This window comes from Polyodon spathula, chromosome 8 (genome assembly GCF_017654505.1).
Source record: "Polyodon spathula isolate WHYD16114869_AA chromosome 8, ASM1765450v1, whole genome shotgun sequence".
NCBI classification, from domain to species: Eukaryota; Metazoa; Chordata; class Actinopteri; order Acipenseriformes; family Polyodontidae; genus Polyodon; species Polyodon spathula.
In genome coordinates, this window is record NC_054541.1 from 47,062,464 (window position 1) to 47,082,001 (window position 19,538).

Sequence of the window (19,538 nt, forward strand, 5' to 3'; positions counted from 1 at the left end):
AAATGAAATGCAATATAAATTGAATCTCTGGTGTAAGATGACATCAGTGCTGTGTGCCTACTGTATGTTAATTGATTTATGAATATTTCAGTTTAAAATTTTCTTGAAAGAATTCGCCATTCATACTCACTGATAACTACTTTATGAATAAAACATTTACCAAATTTGGAAAGACTCTGCTGGACCTGGAAATAGGGGGCTGTCCTGATTAACAACCCCTATTCTTACATATTCCCCCGTAGCAAAACCATTGTCCTGCATAACATTTTTTGTCAACACAAATAATGCACACACACACACACACACACACACACACACACAACTGTCAAGCAACATTGCAATAGGTCTTCCATTTCCAAACACACCAATAATAGTCTTATTTATTATCATACAAGTGGACACTTGTATGATAGGGTAAATAGTTTTTATAATGCAGTGTATGTCCTCTAGTCAGCATTTATCATGACATGTTGCTAGTGGAAATAAATGTCTGGATGTCAAATTCCAAGATCTTCCTGATTTGCTAAATATATTCAGCAATGAATAGGAAAGTGACAAGGTCAACCCTTTCCTTTAACCTGTTAAATACCAAAATACAAAAATATATAAAAATAGAAATTTACAAATGAAGCTTGAATGAGTTGGTTTTGAGAAGATGGTAGAAAGCAATAAAAGACTGAACAGTCCTGAGGAGAACCGGTAGCTGGTTCCACCAGAGGGGGACGAGGGGAGAGAAGGAGTGAACACGGGAGGAAGGAGAGTGAAGAGAAGGCATAACAAGTCAGCCAGTAGAGGATGAGCGGAGAGGGCGAGAGGGAATATAAGAAGGGATTGGAGAGAGGAAAGGGCAGTATGATGAATACAGTGATAGGCAAGAGAAAGGGTCTTCAATTAGATGCGAGCAGAGATAGGTAGCCAGTGGAGAGTGCGAAGCAGAGGGGTAGCGTGAGAGTGACGGGGTTGAGAGAATACCAGACAAGCACCAGAATTTTGAACAGTTGAAGAGGGCAAATAGCCGAAGCAGGGAGACCAGTGAGGAGAGTGTTACAATAATTCATTCTAGAAAGAACAAGAGTTTGGACTAGGAGTTGAGTGGAATAAGCAGATAGAAAAGAGCAGATTCTATAGATGTTGTTAAGAAAGAAACAACAAGTATGTGTTAGTGAAGAGATGTGTTGAGAATAGGAGAGGGAAGGGTCAAATTGTAATGATGTGTAAGTACACATGATTTACTAAGTAACTAAGATGTAAATACACAATAATTAGAGACACAATGTAAAGTGTTACCGTTATCGTAACAATATAGTTAAAGAGAAAACTGTAGATACCAGTTAAAAAATGCTCCAAAAAATTAAAAAGTAGCCTGTCCTCAAATGAGTAAACATGGAAAAGAAATTGCTAGCATACCCTTTTAATAAAAAAAAAAACAACTGTAGTCAGCCCCCACAGTGGGGTAAAAGCGCAGCTGCACGACACATTAATAGATTGACTTTCTGCCTCTTGTTTCATTAGTTTCCAAGTCCCCCGGACTCAATGCAGTCTCATGTCTGACATGCTGGTCAGGGGTGGTCTTCTTCAATCTCTGATATGGCAATTACTCCCCTTGGGGAGTCACAAGTAAAGGAGGAAGCAAATAATGATGTCACACTGGATAAACCAATCAATTCTACAAACAGCACAGTAAGTATCGACAGGCTGTGATTTTAAGTAAATTGCCAGCTGTTCTGACCTCCAGTTGCATTATTGGCAACTATCTTCAACAGGTCATGCTGTTTAAGGAAAGTGGGGTTTTATAATGTTGATATATGGTGATTAGTTCTAACAGTCATAGATTAAAAAAAATAAAAATTAAAAAAATATGCTACTTTGTAAAGTATACCTTTTCTTCTAATTTGCTCTTTGTGTTAAAATAAATCTTATCATCTTACTTTGGAAGAGGTTTAATGAGGAGCCTTCTGTGTGCCTAATCAGCCTAAATAATGATTGTGTCCTTTAGATTCGTGTTTGATCTTGTATGAACTGTAAAATATGGTCCAGTCTTGAGGAGCAGACCGGTGGCTAATACCCATGTGCTCCTCACCACTTATGAATCAATAAGCTTCTGTTCGCCTCTTAATGGTTGCAATGCTTCAATAGCCATAACGGATGGAGACTAATAATGCACAGAGAATCAACAACAGCGCAGCAATTAACATGTTCAGCTGGTCTTTGTTCTACAAGCCCCATGTGAGCAGAATCTTGCTCATTAATCTGCAAGCTGATTACAACCTTTATGCAATATTGATCTTGGTTTCCACAGCACTGTGACTGGAAGTATAGATCACTCAGTTACCAGAACCCAGCGAATAGTCTTGATATTTCAGCCTGCCTTGGTTGTGTCTGAATGACACGTTGTCCAATCATTTAAAAAAAAATATTCTGCACTTTGCACTCATAAATTAACATTACTTTGATGTACTGTTTAACCACATATGGGGAATATATCATAAAAATTTAGAAAATGCAACTGCAACAGAACAATTTCCACATTTGCTTTTTTAAAATTTAATATTAATTTGTTTTTAATCTCCCAGATAGATCCATACAAGACCTGAACTCCAATTTTACACTTGGAGAAAAGGATGTTCTTCCCTTTCTTTGCTCTAAATTCAAACTGATCCTGAGAGCAAAATTCACACCACAGTAGTAGAATTACTTACTAATAAAGTTTCATAAGACATGTACTATAGAAAATGTTGCATGTTAACACTTGCAACACCCATGTTCTCTTTACCTAAAGACATTGTGCATTGTGCACCATGAAGCACACCTCTAGCTCTTGTGAATTTTACAAAAGATCGATTCCAATACTTGCTTGTGATAGTTACTCAATGCCTTGATGTTCCTGCTTTTCAATGATATAGAGGGATTTTATTTTTAGAGATATACCAGACATTGCTGCACTTGATGAATTATAGTAATTAAAAATAAAAAAGATTATTATATCAAATTAGACAGAAAAAAATGTTATAGGAAATGCAGGTATTGCATAGCAGAAATATATGAATATTAGGTAACACTTTACATTAAGTGTCTCTAATTATTGTACATTTAAATAGTAGTTACTTAGTAAATACATGTGTACTTATGCATAGTTACAATGTATTTAATGTGTTAATCATTTTGCATGATGTATAAATTATAGATACAATATACAGTATATGAATGTATATTATAGTTTTTGTTGATGTAATGCTTACTGTTTGTGTTTACGAGTCTAAGATATGTCCACTTCTCACATCAACTATTCCTCATCCAGCACATTTTGTTCTACTGCAGGTATTCCTCTGAGGTCTTCTGGAAATATCCCTTTCTTCTCCTCTTACTCTGAACAATACGCTTTTATTGAAGTATCCCCTCCACTGCTATGAGCAGGAGGATTTCGCACCAGTGCGATTCTCTTTGTGTAAAGTTTTATTCTTATGTTGTACTGTATAGAAACCAGCATTTAATAATCCAATCAGTGTTTGGCTGTTGCAGTGTTGCTAACAGTAGGAAAGTGGATGGATGTTTTGAAGTTTTCAGCTCTAAAATGTAGATCATGCCATCAATCAAATACAAACACGTGCTTCAAGAGCTGGAGGCTAAAGATGAACAAATGGTCCTATTCTGAAGCAAAAGACAATAGTGAGGAATAAAACAAGTGTAACATTATAAAAGTAAAAAAGAGTTGCAGGGAGGGTCAGTTCATTTCTTAGTCCATAAATCTAATTTCATCGCAGAGGTTCCATAACATCCACCTGTGGTGATGGAGGGAGGGATAGACAAGCCAAGGGAATAGGAGAAAGTCTGCCTTTTGCTACACTGCTATACAACAGTGCTATACAAGACGACTATACAGACCTACCAATGTACTCCATATACCTGCCATTGCTTGGCAGAAGGGGCCACAGCTGCTATTGTTTTTGCTCAGCTGAAAAGAAAGCAGTAGGGAGGTAACGTTGGGCTCTGCCTTTATAAGACTGTTTGGTCAATAAGGTCTCTCCTCAAGAATTACTGCAAGCACAGTGGTGCCAATATCATAGCATCCTAATTCCTATAAGGGACTTGCCAATGTGTATTGGTTATTTCCACTGGTAGACCCATTGAATTTGCAATTTGATGGCATTGAAAAATATTAATTTGTAAGGGTATGCAGAATATCACTCAATTAATGTATTACTATTTTCTTTTAAATATGCTGTTTTATAAAAGTTACAAGTATGTTCTGGTGAGCCTGTCCTTTTAGTCTATGCTGTACACAATGTTATAATTCTGTTACTGTTTGCCCTCAAGTCTGACATATTCACCATCACTAAAGACAACAAAACCCTAGAAGATTAAAACAAAAATAAAAATCTGAACCCTTTTTTTTTCACAGAGACATTCTGAGTAACTCAAGTGCCAACCTGTCCTGCCCCCTGTATTGGCTGCATGGTGAGAACAGCACTTGTTTTGAAGCTGTTTAATGGGCCATTGTTTTGATATGCAGACAGAAGTTCCAGTGCTATGGCAATTACGCACTTTTGATTAAAACATATGTGCAAATTCAGGACACTAAACGGTGTCATTTCATCCTCTTGAGTTATATTATGAAGACTGATATCTCAGTTTTTCACCCAAAAAAAAACCCAGCTTTTTTTTCATTTTGTTTTATATGAGTAACTGTTACCTTGGTGACTGGCAGTCAGGATGGTAGGTGTGAGGTGGGGGAGGGGGTATTGTTTACCCATAAAATACATAATAAAATATATTTTATAGGAACATATATATATATTTTTTTTTTTTTGCAAAATAACTTACCAGGCAAACAGAACATTCATTTAAGTTGAAATACAAATGAAAAGCAGATCTAGTCTTTTGGAAATGACAAGCAAGTACATTTAATAAAAATCCACTCAGGGCTGTCACTCACGACTGATTTATTTGTTATGCAAGTAAAAACCCTTCACTTGTTTTCTGTGATTTTCTGCAAGTCAGTTTCAAGCACGACTAGCAGAGAGCAGATAAGGTGCACTTTGCATTCCAACTTCCCTGAAGGAATTAGAGGCGGTGAGCATTGTGGAATGGTCATTTTAACCACTGCTAGGTCTTCAAAACAACCAGGCTTATATTAAGGGTTAGTAACTTCATCCCGAACACTTTAAACATTTTCTTTGTGGTGCCATGTTGGATCGAGCTGTTCTGTATCCTTGCTCGCAAAACTTCCACTTTCTATAATCCTTGCTTCTGGCTCCATGGCGTTTTCAATTATGAAAATACTGTAACATGCATGGGGCACTCTTCTAATAAGGTTTCTGACTGGGTACTCATGGGGCAGAGGCAGCTTGGTAAGTGGCAAACTCACTGAGCTGTGGAGCTGTGGAGGGACACCTTCGTGGGCTCAGCCGAAGGGTACGTAGGCAGCACAGCTTCATGCATAAGCCACGTATGTCATTAATATGATTGGATGGAGACCCCTGAAATCTAAACCCCATGGAAATGTTGATTGCGTGTGCAAAAATAAAAACAATAAGTTTTTTTCTGCGCAAACATTAGGCTACAGTACCTTACAACGAAGACACCAATATTGGTTTTGCTCTGCATAACCTGTTCTAAATCACTCCAAACAACCCAAATCACCCCTGAGTACAATGCAGCCAAATTGCAGCATTACCGTGTGGAAGATTTTAGTGGACTAAATGCAAAACAAATGCCACCTTTAGACTGGACTGACAACAGTGATCTATGAAACATCTTCAGAAATATCCAATTACTTTTACTTTGCGATCCCCCACTGTCAGTAGCCTTCCTGCTGACGGAGTGCCTTCCATTTCCATTGCCCTTGTTTCGGTCGACTGCTCAGTTTTTGTGATCACTGAATCACTCTGGACATGGCTGGAGAATACGTTTTCTTATCCTAGACTAGTAAATAAGATTTTCTATACCTAATGAGGACCTGGATCAAAAGTCTAAAAGAGTCAGATGGCACAGGCTATGTGTGATCCATTGTGTACAGAAGAAACAAGAAGAACCTCAAACAGGCTTGGCCTAATATGTATGCACTGACTTTGGGACAACTTTAGACCTTAAGCCTTTTTTATTGTGGCAGTTTCTAAGGGAGCAAGGGTAAAAACCTGAATTCAGGTGTTGTGTGAGCTATATGTTAAGATTACTGCTAAAGCCCAAGTTTCTTTGCACTAGCACAGCAGCACTTAAAGAAAGCAAAGCATTTTTGGCAATGTCTCACCATATATGTCCCATGTCACACAAAAACATTACACACATAAAATCAGCATATTAAAAAAAAAAAGAAAAAGAAAAAGAAACTTCAATACACAATAATTTTATTAAAACAACCAAAGAAGTCCATTATTTATACATTTATCTTAATAGAAAATATTTAATTTTGCTGACAAAAAATGACCATTGCTGCATTTGAACACCTTGATGTTTGTACATCCAGCCAGCACTGTGGGTGGATCTGAAAAATTACGCAGGTCAGAGAAAAAACAAGACCATTTCTTGTCTTCTTTCTTTCCCTTTTCTCTGCCGCTAGATGTGAATCCACTTAAATGTTAATAAAAAAAAGCTAGCTTATCAAGTCAAAATGGAAATATAATCACAGAGCCGGAGTTGGCTCTACAAGCCCACATCTGAACATGTCACAAATCCAGACAGTGATGCATTACTGTACAAAAAAAAAATATTATCAGAGTTAGAATTCCATAGGTGCTCCGTTTAAAATTCAGAAGACATAGTCTCTCATTTAGAAAAGTAGCTCTGTCAACACTTCATTGAAAATGGGACCATACTTGTTCTTCAGGTCTACTGTATTATGCATGAAACTCAGGTCATCACTAACCTGTGTTAGGCTGTTACTTGAGCAAAATTAAACATCTTATTTATGTATTTTTTTTCCAAGGGTCTTGGATCAAGTGGATAAGCCTGTGAGTTCAACACACTAATTCAAAGGGATTTGTAGCGGGCTAAATTAGGCAAATGACAGTCCGAAAGGGGCTCAGTGCTCAGAGTATATATATATATATATATATATATATATATATATATATATATATATATATATATATATATATATACACACACACACACACACACACACACACACACAAGTTTCTGCAGCTGATAGCTCTGGTGCTGCAGCTACAGGAACCTGTATTCAATTACTATGTTTGGTTTGCATAATAACATATACCTGTACAATAACTTTATATTAGTACACTGTCTCTTTAATTTGAAGCCGCCTTCTGATTTTCAATTTTTCCAAATGAAAGCCCTGATTGTCATTAGTCGTTGTGCTTTAAACAATTGTATAATAATGCCCCCTTTTTTTGTGTGTGTGTCGTACATGAGAGTAATTTAGCTACACAGGACTGGGAAATCTTGAACTGCAAATCAGCATGCTGGAATATCGGTGAGGGATTGTACAACCATGCACAAAAAATACTCTGAAATTAAAAATGCCTCAACTGAAGAGAAATAACATCATGCAATATCTTTTTTTTAATAACATTCTTTTGCCCTGCAAATGCAAGACTGATGTTGACAGGGAAAATACACGACCCTCTTTTCTTTTTTTAACAGAAAGGTTTCTTTTCATGTTGCAGGAAAATTATCAGAGCACAATTTGCAATTCAGATCAAGTTCTTCTCTGTCTTAAATTATTATTATTATCATTTTTTTTTTTTTTTTAAGAGTAAAAATGTTTCAAAGAGATGCCATGCTATAAATATGAATAACTGTCACAGATTAACTGGTTGGGGATTTCCTAAGCCACTGGAAAAACTCTTCTTCAAAGAGGCTGTGCCATCTCACATTAGCTTCCACAATTTCCACAGCCCGTGCAAAGGCAGCCGCAGCCCCCCCTCTGTTGGTCTGTATGAAGTCCTTTAGCTGAAAAACATAAAGCAGCTTTGTATGAGGAAATAGTGGTGCAGCAGATGGATGTTGGATGTTGGGTGCTGGATGCAACTTGAATGTTGGTTGACAGGGAGTTGAACTTAGATCTTCTTTTAAAGAGTAAGTAGTTTACTGTCTCCATACATTTTCTATGATGTTTTTCTTATTGTAATTTCTCAAAAACTGTGATAAGGTTTCAGTTCTAGTTCTAGGTTAGCAATTTCATGGATACAATTTTGTGCTGTTTTGCTTGTAATACACAGCTGTGCACTAGATGGTGCTGGTCCTTACCAATATAATAACACCGGCTAATCTAGCCTACCTTACACAAATGTCTATGGCAGGCAACTAGACCTGAAGAGCAGCTCTAGAACTTAGACGAGGACTTTTAAAAAGTAAAACTTAACATTTGAGTAAATTGTAGAACAAATGATTCAAACCATCATAAAAATAAGGAACAGTAAAAAATATATATATAAAAATAAGATACTCTTATTGGAAGCTACTTGTCCTTTAAAATTGCAAAGTCACCCCACATGACTAATTTGAATTAAGCTAACAGGTGTGAGGTCTTCCAGAGAGAACCTGGGTCCTGTGAATCCATAATACCCTGACAGTTGGCAACATTATGATGTACAGTATGTACTTATGAGCATGCTGTTTCATTTCGCTGGGCTGAATCACTGTTCTACTACAGGAGCTCAGAGTTTAGAGTCATGTAAGGCTTCTGCGCAGGTGAACCCTTTAGGGAGAGTTGAACTTAGAACTCAGGGTGCCTGCTTTCTAGATGTAACCTGAATCAGAATGGTAACGTTACGATTTGATCAGCCTATTAAAGTGAATCTAAACCTGTCTTTTGAGTGGATGAGTTGGTGCTTGGCTGGGGTGAGATGTGAATAGGAAAGCTCTCATGGCACAGTTTCAAAGAAGAGAAGGGTCTGTATTAAAGAAAACTCACCTCATTAAGCTCAGCCTCTGTGTTTAGAAACTCTGTAACACCATTAATGAGTTTGGAATTTATAAACAATGCTTCTCCATATCTGTAAGGATATACAATTTTATTTAATAAATTTTTAAATGATAAATAAGATTATTTTTTAAAGAGCACAGTAAATTGTCCTTGCATTTGAAATGAAGAAATCACTAGATGGGATTTGCAGTGTTTCATAGTTTACAGATTAAACAAAACAAAACAAAAAAGTCTATACTTGCTGAAAAGGCATTGATTTGTGGACTAATTATACATGTTTTTTTCAAACATTCAGCAAACCTTAAAAAGTTCAATAGATAGTTAATAATAATGTATACCTGGTATTTAAAATGTCCCACTTTTCTCTGAAGTTCTTCCAGGCTAAATGTCTGCCATGCGGGTTGCGGCCCACGTGAATAATGACGTCAATGACATCCTGATCAGGAACCAGATCAGAGCTCAAAGAGAGGTTCAGCAGTCTTGCAATAAAAAAAGCAAAACTATTCATTAGTGCAGGAAACTACATGCATTCAAAAACAGCACAACAAGTACCAAAGAGTCACACAGGTTCACATGAGTATGAAGAAGAAACATATTAACAAAGGGCCAAACTAATTGGGTAGTAGCAACCAGGCATCAGGATTCTTGCTGCCCTGACCCATCCAGCCCAGCTCCCACTCCCTTCCATCTTCAGTCGACTCACTTGAGGCAGTCTGAAATCAAACCCCCACAAGGTCCTTCAGAGGAACACACCCAAGAGGAACCCAACCCCTCAGCCTTGCTGGCTTGAGAACTAGAAACCACGTCCCTCGGTTTCTCCGCCGATGACCTCATTCTGTTATCTATGATCAGATACTTAACCTCAGCGAGTTTAATATGAGTTTGAAGTATTAGAAGATGCACTCTGCTTCTTCAGGGGTACTGAGAGGACAGAGATCAATACTGTATAAAGAAAGACTGGCACAACCTTTGAGGAATCTGACAGAGCGCACTACAGGATTTAGATCTTAGGGGCAGCATGTGCCGGCTGTAAGGTTTTGCTGGTGGATAACACATGATATACATTTGATAAATCTATTCCTGGTGCCTGGCTAAGTCCCAGTCATTGATTTCTTTTATGATGTGTGGATGACTCGGTCTCTGTCAGTTTTAGCCTCCCTAACCTAATTTTGCCTTTAACAGATAAGTCTCTTCATGTTCTGTTATTGTTGATCAACTGTATTCTTTTGAGATGGTAAACGAAATCCAATTCTCTGGAAAGGCTGGTAAAATGGAGGTTGGTTAAATGAGACAAATGTAATTGTGACCCTTATAACCCTTACAGAGATCATATTTATTACACAATATTTACTTATTTGCAGGATCCGTTTCTGAAACTCAACAAACACAGACAAACTCTGATCACCCCATCCAGAATTTATATTTTTAGATTATATCACTATTTTAATAGGACGATGCAGAGTTGCAGTTTTTATCATGGCCCCCAGGGAGACACAGAGTTCTATTTACAGCGGCAGACCTTTTCACTCTAACAGTACTATTAAAGAAATGAACTGATTCAAGAATACAAATGGGGATGTCAGCTTCTTAAATGCAAGATCAGCCTCCACCGTGGGGAAACATTTATTTTTATAAAATGGACAACAGCCAATTGTTGGAGTTCTAACCTGATGTCCCTAATGGATAATGATCAGGAACTCAAACTTACCTAAAGGACAAATGGGGCAGAGGTGCTTGAGTGCATGAGGCCAATGAAATGTAGTTCACTTACTGCCAACCCTACTGCATAAATAAAACACAGCAATCTGGGTAAAGGCAGCTGTAACCACTCCATTTGCTTTAATCAGCAGTGGTGCAAAGCAATACACCTGTAAGGCCTCCTGTGTGCCACAGTAGTGATTGAGGGGAATGCATGAGGCTCACAGACGTTGGTTCCAATCCAAGCTCGGCGACTTACTGCTCTTGGAGTAGATGTCTCATCCTCTTAGTTGTCCCGCAGCTGTAACAGTGGGTAACTTGGAGCAGAACTGGACAGACTTAAAGTAATTTGAATTCAACAGGCCAGTGGAGTTTATTATTCGCCTGTAGGAGTTTCTCATTTGCTTGCATTTTAACCACAGTTGAAAATTTGCAATATTTGTAGAATAAACATAATAGTATTTTGTATTTTTTTAAAACAAAGTGTTTAGTTGAGAGACTGCCTGGAAGGAATGTATTCACTGGAGCAGAAGAAGATGAAATTCTAAGGTAATTATGACTGGTCAGGTTCACTGGGTTAGTGTATACTTAGATGTTTAATGAAGACCTACAGGAGGCAATTCTATAACCTGCCTAATTAAGTTTACCTGCAACAGCTGTCATTGCATACAGTATATGCAATGAAGGAGACTACTGAACTTATTTAATTTTTATCCCCATTTCATAAGAACTAGGCAACCCTATCTGGTCCTGAGGGCTCACCTACCTGTTCAATAAGAATGTGTTATCACTGCAAGTCAGTGCTTCCAGCAGCACCTTCTTCTCAGAGATAGCAGTCGACGAGTGGAATTTCATCCATATGAACTCCCAGACATCCTCGTCCATTAGAGACACTCCGGTGCAGTAAACAATGTCCCTGACATTTGGTGGGATTCTGGAAGGATATCAATGGCATTAGAAATGGAAAAAAATCAATATGAAATAACCGAAGTACTGTAAGGAAAACAGTAAAGATGTTAAAAATTGAAGGCCAGGTCACAGGTCGGTGTTCCGTTACTCCATTCCAAAATGATACAAAAGATACAGCTGAGGAAGAAAAAAGAAAAAGATAAATAATAAATAAAGCAGAAAGTAACTGTGTGCCACTGAATGGAACATTCATTCATTACAGTGCAAGATTTTAAATTCTTCTTTTAGAAGGTTGTTATATTGAAAATATATATATATATATATATATATACATAGTATATAAGTTCAGATTCTAGTGTTTGCAGTGTGGCTAATACACAACTTTGATGTGGGTAAACAAAAAAATGTTTTCAATATATAAATAAGTGTTGGCAAGTTTTAACACACATATATAGCACATACTATATATGTATCCCTGATACAGCTAATTAATGTTGCTCAGTCTAATGTTGTGTTTATCTACATTAATTGGAAATGCTTAAAGAGAATGCAATTTATAAAGTGTAAGTAAAGGCTTTCCCTTTGTTATGTGGATATGTGATACATAGGCTAATAACTTAAAAGATGTGGGATGTAAGATTAATTATTGATCTGTGAAACAACTTTACTCTCACTTGGTTCAAAAAGATATTCTAATAGAGTAATTCCACCTAGAGTAATAAAGAAATGCTTTATAAGAACAGAGTTAGAATAGAGGTGGAGTGGGATTTCTTCATCCGCAGCAATTTGCAGTCACCTACCTACATCAGTGGGCCTGTTATTTAGCGGGGAAGTTATAACTAAATTGATTTATTTATGTAACATTTAAAATGTTAACAAAAAATATATAAAAAGTCAATAAAGCCACCATGACATTGATTCTGACACCTTAAGAACTATTAAAGTTCAGACCAAGTTTTATGTCAATTTGACGTGGTTCTCATCACAGAGCTGAAACCTAAGTGTGACAAACAGCCTGTACTGTATGTTTCCAGGGATATGCAGTGGATAAAAATAAAATGAGTTCATGTGCTTCAAAGGGTTTCTGAAATGCTGATTCCCCCAAACTGCTCCATTGCTTGGTTGAGGAAGTGGAGCAGTGAGAGGCTGTGAAGCAGATCTGCTGACTTGCAGCTACATGACACACACCTTTGAGCCACTGAGGAAAGAGTGTGACCTCAACTGGAGTTTGGCAGGCTTATAATACACATCAAAGCCTCAACTGACTAATGATTGGAAAAGGGGTGAGCAACAGCTAATACATTTTGATAAATTGCACACTACCAACATACTTAGGATCTTTTCTACCTGAACCAAAAGGCTTAATTTCCATAAAATGATCTTGGATGAGGCTAGCAAAAAGCTTTTACTGCCATGCACTGGACTCTACATTACGATTACATTTAGAAAAAGTGTTGTAGCACATTAGAGTAAAGCTCATACAAATGCTGCCCCGTTCCAAGTAAAATGAAAAAAAATCTTGGATTCAAATGCACAAAGTATCCTACAAACATACATGCACGGACAGCGAAAAAACATTATAAAAAACCTTGGTGAAATCGCTGATGAGATTCTGCTGTGGTAAAAGCTCAAGACACATTCAATGCTTATCCTTATATCTGCCATTAAAGTAAAGCTAAGCAGGTCAAACTGCAGGAGCGCAACAGTGTATGAGAATGTCTGATGGACCTTAATGTCTGAGGAAATGCCACGAACGTGAATGATCCTTGCAGTTTGAACACGCACAATTAAATAGTTTGGCAAGATATTTGGTATTCAGTAACTGTAGCTCAGGCATATAAGCGTTACACGCAGCATGAACATTGAAGCACCTTGTTCCTACAGTCTGCTGAGCATTCGTTCATTCGTGTAATAGCTAAATCAAAATGGAGCTGATTTATAGATACTGCATGCTCCAAATGTCAAGCATGAAATGGTCACAAGACTAATTTGTTATCGCTAATAAATGGACTGAATATATTACAACATGTGAAGTGACATTTTACTGTATGTACATAACATGTGTATAAATAACCAGTGAGCATAATAAGCAATTAATGCTGGTTAAGAAGTCGGTACATCAAACAGTTTCAAGACTACAGCTGCAATTTACTGAAATGCTCAGTTGAGTTTTTAGCCTTTTTCTGCTCCTTGCTGAAATGAAGCTAGAAGACAAAAGGGACACAGAGAGCAAAGTGGTAAGGGAATGCAATGCTGGAACTGGATCATGGCTGATTCAAAGTCACAGGTGGAGGAGGGAAGGGTAAAACCCCAATGCACATCAGCAAGCACTGATGCCTTTGATAGACAACGATAGTGCATCGGGACTTGGTAATCAATTAAACAATCAAATAGGTTAAAACTAGAAAATATAATGAGATTAAAAGCAGACAGCACTGAATTGCTGAAAGCAACAGGGTACACCAGTATGAATGTAAATGCTAGAAAACTACATCTGCATGTGAGAGGTCAGGTATTCAAAGTCAAAAGTTAAAGTGAATTATATTCTTTAACCCTCTTATTAAGTTTGTTCTGTATATTTAAAACCCATTCCCTCTATTCAACAGGTGGTAAATATCCCACAATAGCAACATGTGATATCCGTCTATGTGCGGTAACAATCGACTGGTGACACATAGGGGTAAGCCATTGTTGTTCTCTGTGACATCTGAAAGGCAACAATCAAAATGCAGAATAAACTGAACAGGTCAAGAGTGAGCTGCATTGACCAGAACAGTGCACAAGGAGTCACTCATGATTTTCACCAAGTACTGGCAGTGTGGATATTTATTATACTACGAAAACACCTATCTTTAATACACCTATCTGTACCTCTGACAAGACACGTGATGACCATAACAGAGTTTGCCCAATGCATTTGCACAAGAATAGGTTCATGCAATTATTACAGTTTGATGAGAAATGTGAACTTTACTACTTGTACCCTGCATCTGTACAACGTCTCTAAAGTCTCCCTCACCTGTTTTTGTTGCTTGATATCCATTCAGAAATAAGAGTTATTGCCTGCTGGTGACAGTGTTTGTTCCCGAAGCTGCAGGCTAACATAATAACTTCTCGCCGTAGCTCCCTGTGAGGGAGAAAAAAAAACAACACATTTCAATTAAGAGCTCCTTCTAATGTGTGGCGCTAATTGCAACGACAGAGTTGAATTAAAAAGAAAGTACTCAGTCTGATAAGTGACTTGATCAATAGAGCCATTCCCAGCACTTGTTGGCCAGCCAAGCCTGTGATACATTGAGGCGACTTGTTTCAATATGTATTCCTGTTAATAGACACAAATCACAGAATCAATTAAAATTGTGGTACAACGAAGTGGGATTGCATACAGAATCCTGGAAAAAGTGCTCGATCACACCCAAGACGGAGCCTCTAATGCACCACACCTCTTCAGGGGTTGATGATTTGCATAGTACCAATGGTAACACGTATACAAGGTCACGCCACAGCTGATACAGCCCAGTTTGAAGCCACATCTCCAAGTTGAAAGCTGTCTGATTGTCTGAATGACGTGTGCCAAATTAGTGGGAAGAGCAATGGGGACACCTGTGAGCTAACCACACACCCAAAAACAACCGTGTGGAATGGGATTTTACAGTGGAAGGACAAGGGGAAAACAACACAAAGAAAATCACCGCCAGGGGGAACTGTCAAGTCAAACAGGCACATATTGAGGATATAGAGCAGTCTTGGGAGGGACTTCACCAACAGCTTTCCACTGGAATTCACACTGGCTCTACAAAACACTAAATGTGTTTCAATGGGTAGTGGACCAGCATTGTTTTTACAAGGACACTCTACAATATAAAAATCAGTGCAGATAATTCTTTTCAGATTTTCAGATTTATAGGAAAATACTTTGGGGTAAGATATTTGTCTGTTTATTTTGGTGACATTTAAAAACAGCTGCTACCTCATTTTCAGTCTAAATGTAATATATTATTATTATTATTATTATTATTATTATTATTATTATTATTATTGCAAAGTTGCTCTTTCCATAATAACCACTTCTGCCTTTTCAGTATTATCAGTGTGTATAATTCACCTACACTAAAGATGCTGTATTCTTCTGTGCGGTCCAGCAGTTTGTCAAGATGATAGAGCACACGGCTGGCTGCGTGCCAGGGCAGAAACTCCTTCTCTTGAGAAAGGTAGCGGACTATCTCAAGAGGAATGTTCTGGGGCAAGTATCCAGCCCTGTAAGGACAGAAAGCTACAAGATCACATCACCAAACAAAAAAGAATCACAATGAATAATAATAGAAAGGAAAATGTATACACTATGTTTTTGTTAAAGAAGCTTGACGTTATCTCAATTAACGGAATCCACTCTTAATCCGGAATCCGGAATCCACATGGTCCTTCGTGGTCTGACAATGAAAAGTAGACATTTTAAAATAAATAATAATACAACAAAAAAGTATAACTTATCGCCATCAGTAATGTTGTCAAAGTGTTGACAAGATCAGTTAAAAGCAACAGCAACTCTAATTGCAGCCATATGTGTAGCAATCTTTCCAAATATAATTGGAAAAACTCCCAGGTATATGAGTCAGAACTGAATTCAAGATTTTTTTGTCAGTGATTTTTGCCAGACACGATTTTGTAGATCTACAGAGACAGACAGAGGGGTTGAGAACTACCACCTCCTCCAAAGGAAAGCACCTCTGGTAGCTCATTGACCATTCAATGAAGGATTCCAGCCCAGAAAGAGAAGTGTCCCCCAACACCACAACCCCACCATGTCTCCTATCAAATTAGCACAGCACAGAAACCAGAACCAGGGGGCACAGTTGAGGATTTAGTGAAGACAGAGTACTGAGGGTATGGAATGGGTTACTCAGCCACCTTGTTGATGCTTGGGATCCTCAAGACCCTTAGTAAATGTTCTTATGTTCTACTGTTAAAAATCTAACATAGGTTTGGTTAGTTGACAAGATCAGAATCCACGGTATGAATGGAACAGCTTTCATTAACTAGGAGGGTTCTGTTTCTCTGCTGTTGATTCACAGTTTCCCAGCAATGATTTGATCAGATTTAGATTGAGGTAGGGAGGGCAGGAAAGGCCACACATTTGAGTATTTGTCATCTTGGAACACTGTATCTACCCTCAAATAGTTAAATAACATTGAATATCTGGTCTTTCTCATGCACAGCAAACTCAACACCAATGTAATTGCCATTCTTTTTCACAGAGAAGCATCAGGGTGTATGTTATAGGCTCACCTACAGTATGTTCATTGTAATACACATTGGCAAATGAGTGTTCTGAATTCAAATCCAGCCTAATGCAGCATTAACTAATGAGTTGAGGATTTGGACGCACTTCCTTTATTTACACTAAAGACAGAGTGTCAGATTAGAATAACAGTCAGAGGATTCCATCTTAAATAAACAGCTGAGGGGCAGTATCTGGACATTAAAGGGTTAACAGGAGGATGCCTGTCATGATTGCTCACCGACTACCAATTTAACCATTGTTTTAGCAATTGACCCCAGTCACTCTAAAAATGATCTCCTTCTTGGGTTGCCAAGAGACAGCAATCGCAGCTGCGTAGTTACAGTATGTAACTCTCATGTTTAACGAGTGCAGTTATTACAAGTAATAAAAACAAATAAGACAACAGCATCAAACTCTGTTTCTGTTGTTTTGTTTTTTCTACATGAACAAAATGACGCATCAAACTTAGACTGAACAGCTTTTCACATGGCTTAGCAATGGACTGACATCTGTTTCATTCCAGAGTGCGCTACATCGGGAGCCTGGAAGCAGTAAAAAGTAACACATAGCACAATATGTTCATGGACACGCTGCAGGCAAAGCTGTCAAATGGGGTTTTGTGTGGTTATGTTTTGGAGTGTCAGTTAAATTAATGTACCATATGCTGGACAGAGGTACAAAACACTAGCATGGGTTTACAATACTGGGAAGAGTCAAAAAGAAAAACAAGCTGCTGTTATAAAAACCTCTGTGAATAATTAGCATGCTTGAATCTGTTTTGAACATAATAAACATTTGAACAGGATACAAAATATATGACACAAAATAATACAAAAAGAAAAGGAAAATGAAATCGGCTGTATTGCCTTTGCCAGCTTAAAGAAGGGTTGGCTTGGTGTGAAGCCAAAGCAGTGACGTATGCATAGAAGCATTAGGAAACAGTGCAGTGTTTACAGTCCAGCCCCTATAACAAGGGCCATGGCAGAAAAACACATTGTTCTTAAAAAAAAAAAAAACATATCCGCTAGATTTAACTTGCTGTAAGTATTGCACTACTTAAAACTTCCTGCTACACATACAGTTTGTGGCTGGTTGGATGACTACTCATAATGTCCAGGAAAATGTTTTGCAGATTAGATGGGTCAAACAGCTTTTGTTCTCTACTTAAGTAGAAAAAAAGAAGAAATGTAACCAACAATGTACTGCACCACTGAAACTTTTCAGACTCAAACAGTACCTGGCAAGGTTGAACACATCGTCGATCAGGCCTGCGCGGTTGCCGACAGAAATCACCTGGAAGCATCAATCACAAGCTGTTTAGTGTAAACAGAGAATAGCAGGGGGTCCACAGTGAAGAGAAAATACAATGTTACGGGCTACAAGAAAAAAAAAAAGAAAATCCTTTACCTCAGGGTTCCTCATCAACTGTTCTATTAAAAGTCTCCAGTTTCTGAGATCATAGTTTACCCTGAAGTATCCCGTTTGGTTTATGTTTCCAAGCAACCAACTCCCATCATCCACTGAGCCGATTTTGTGGGATTCTAAAAATAAACACATTTTAAACTTGCCATGTAGTTTTGCAACTTATTTATCCATTCTCTGTTCATACAACGTATTTACAGTCTTGATTTCTGTTAACCACGGTTAGTACTATGCTTGAATATGCTTACCTGTGCTGTGCCATGAGTTCACTATGGTCTTACTTCGCTTTACTGTATTTTAATATGCCATAGTAAACTTTTATTCAGGTATGTATGGACCCCATAAAGATTGAGGTTTATTAATGTATTCCTACATCTCCAGTGTGGACATGTCCAAAATATCTTCATGAGAAAGCCTTTTGAACATGATCACTCATTCATTCATTTTAGAAGATACTGTACTGCACTATTAAAAACAATGCTCCCGAGGCTGATGTTATTATATCTATATATATATATATATATATATATATATATATATATATATATATTTAACTATAAGACATATATACATTGTTAATATGTATTGGCTATGAAAATATGCATTAACAGACAATCTGTATCAGTGCAACAGTATGTTAAACAGATACCTCAAATTACACGTTCTGGGTTAAAATCGACCTACAGCTGTGGGCAAAAGTTTTGCGCCACCTATAATTTTGGGATTGAGATGTAATAAAAAGCACAAAAACGATATATTTTTTTAACATCATGTAATCAAAGAAACTACAAAATGATGCAAAAGTCTATTGGAAGCCATGTTAGATTTCGCAAGGTCACATTTTTCCATTTTTGTCAGTTTCTCAAGTATATGGAAAACTACAAAGCGGCATGTAATTCAATATGTTAATGTAACATTATTAGGAAGGTTTCAGTCAACTTTATGAAGCAAAATTAGTTTATTGTACGGAGTGATGCAAAACTTTTGGCCACAGCTGTGTAAACCAACATAAAAAATTTTAAATGGTACAAACTGAGAATGAAGGGCTTTGATATAGAGGACTTTAAAGTCTCTTGGTCACTTCACGCTGTTGTTATGGAAAAAACATTCAAGCAGAGCGATGAACCCTAGAAAGCCCAGACATCAGGTGATGGGCAACAACAGTTTGGGACGCTGGGTAAAAAGAGCATTAATGGCCACCATCCATCTCGAGAAAGCATTAATCCTTGGGTCACTCAATACTGCATGATGGATGGAGTCCATCAATTCAATACAGTATTTTTTTTTTTTGCCATGGCAGGTGTACAAAAGTCACCTGGTGATATCATAGTCATACTGTGC

At 37.6% G+C, this 19,538-nt stretch overlaps 1 protein-coding gene across 1 annotated transcript in view; it reads right to left on the reverse strand.

Annotated features, from left to right (window-relative positions):
* Positions 1-6,370: 6,370 nt before the first annotated feature.
* Positions 6,371-19,538, reverse strand: part of LOC121320055 (thyrotropin-releasing hormone-degrading ectoenzyme-like) — an 83,405-nt gene continuing 70,237 nt past the window's right edge. The window contains exons 11-19 of the mRNA XM_041258209.1: positions 18,183-18,316; positions 18,013-18,068; positions 15,604-15,751; positions 14,719-14,816; positions 14,514-14,621; positions 11,352-11,519; positions 9,226-9,366; positions 8,876-8,957; positions 6,371-7,911 (exon numbers count right to left, since the gene is read on the reverse strand). Of these exons, the coding sequence (XP_041114143.1) occupies positions 7,768-7,911; positions 8,876-8,957; positions 9,226-9,366; positions 11,352-11,519; positions 14,514-14,621; positions 14,719-14,816; positions 15,604-15,751; positions 18,013-18,068; positions 18,183-18,316 (1,079 nt within the window). The 3' untranslated portion in view covers positions 6,371-7,767. The remainder of the gene's footprint in view (positions 7,912-8,875; positions 8,958-9,225; positions 9,367-11,351; positions 11,520-14,513; positions 14,622-14,718; positions 14,817-15,603; positions 15,752-18,012; positions 18,069-18,182; positions 18,317-19,538) is intronic.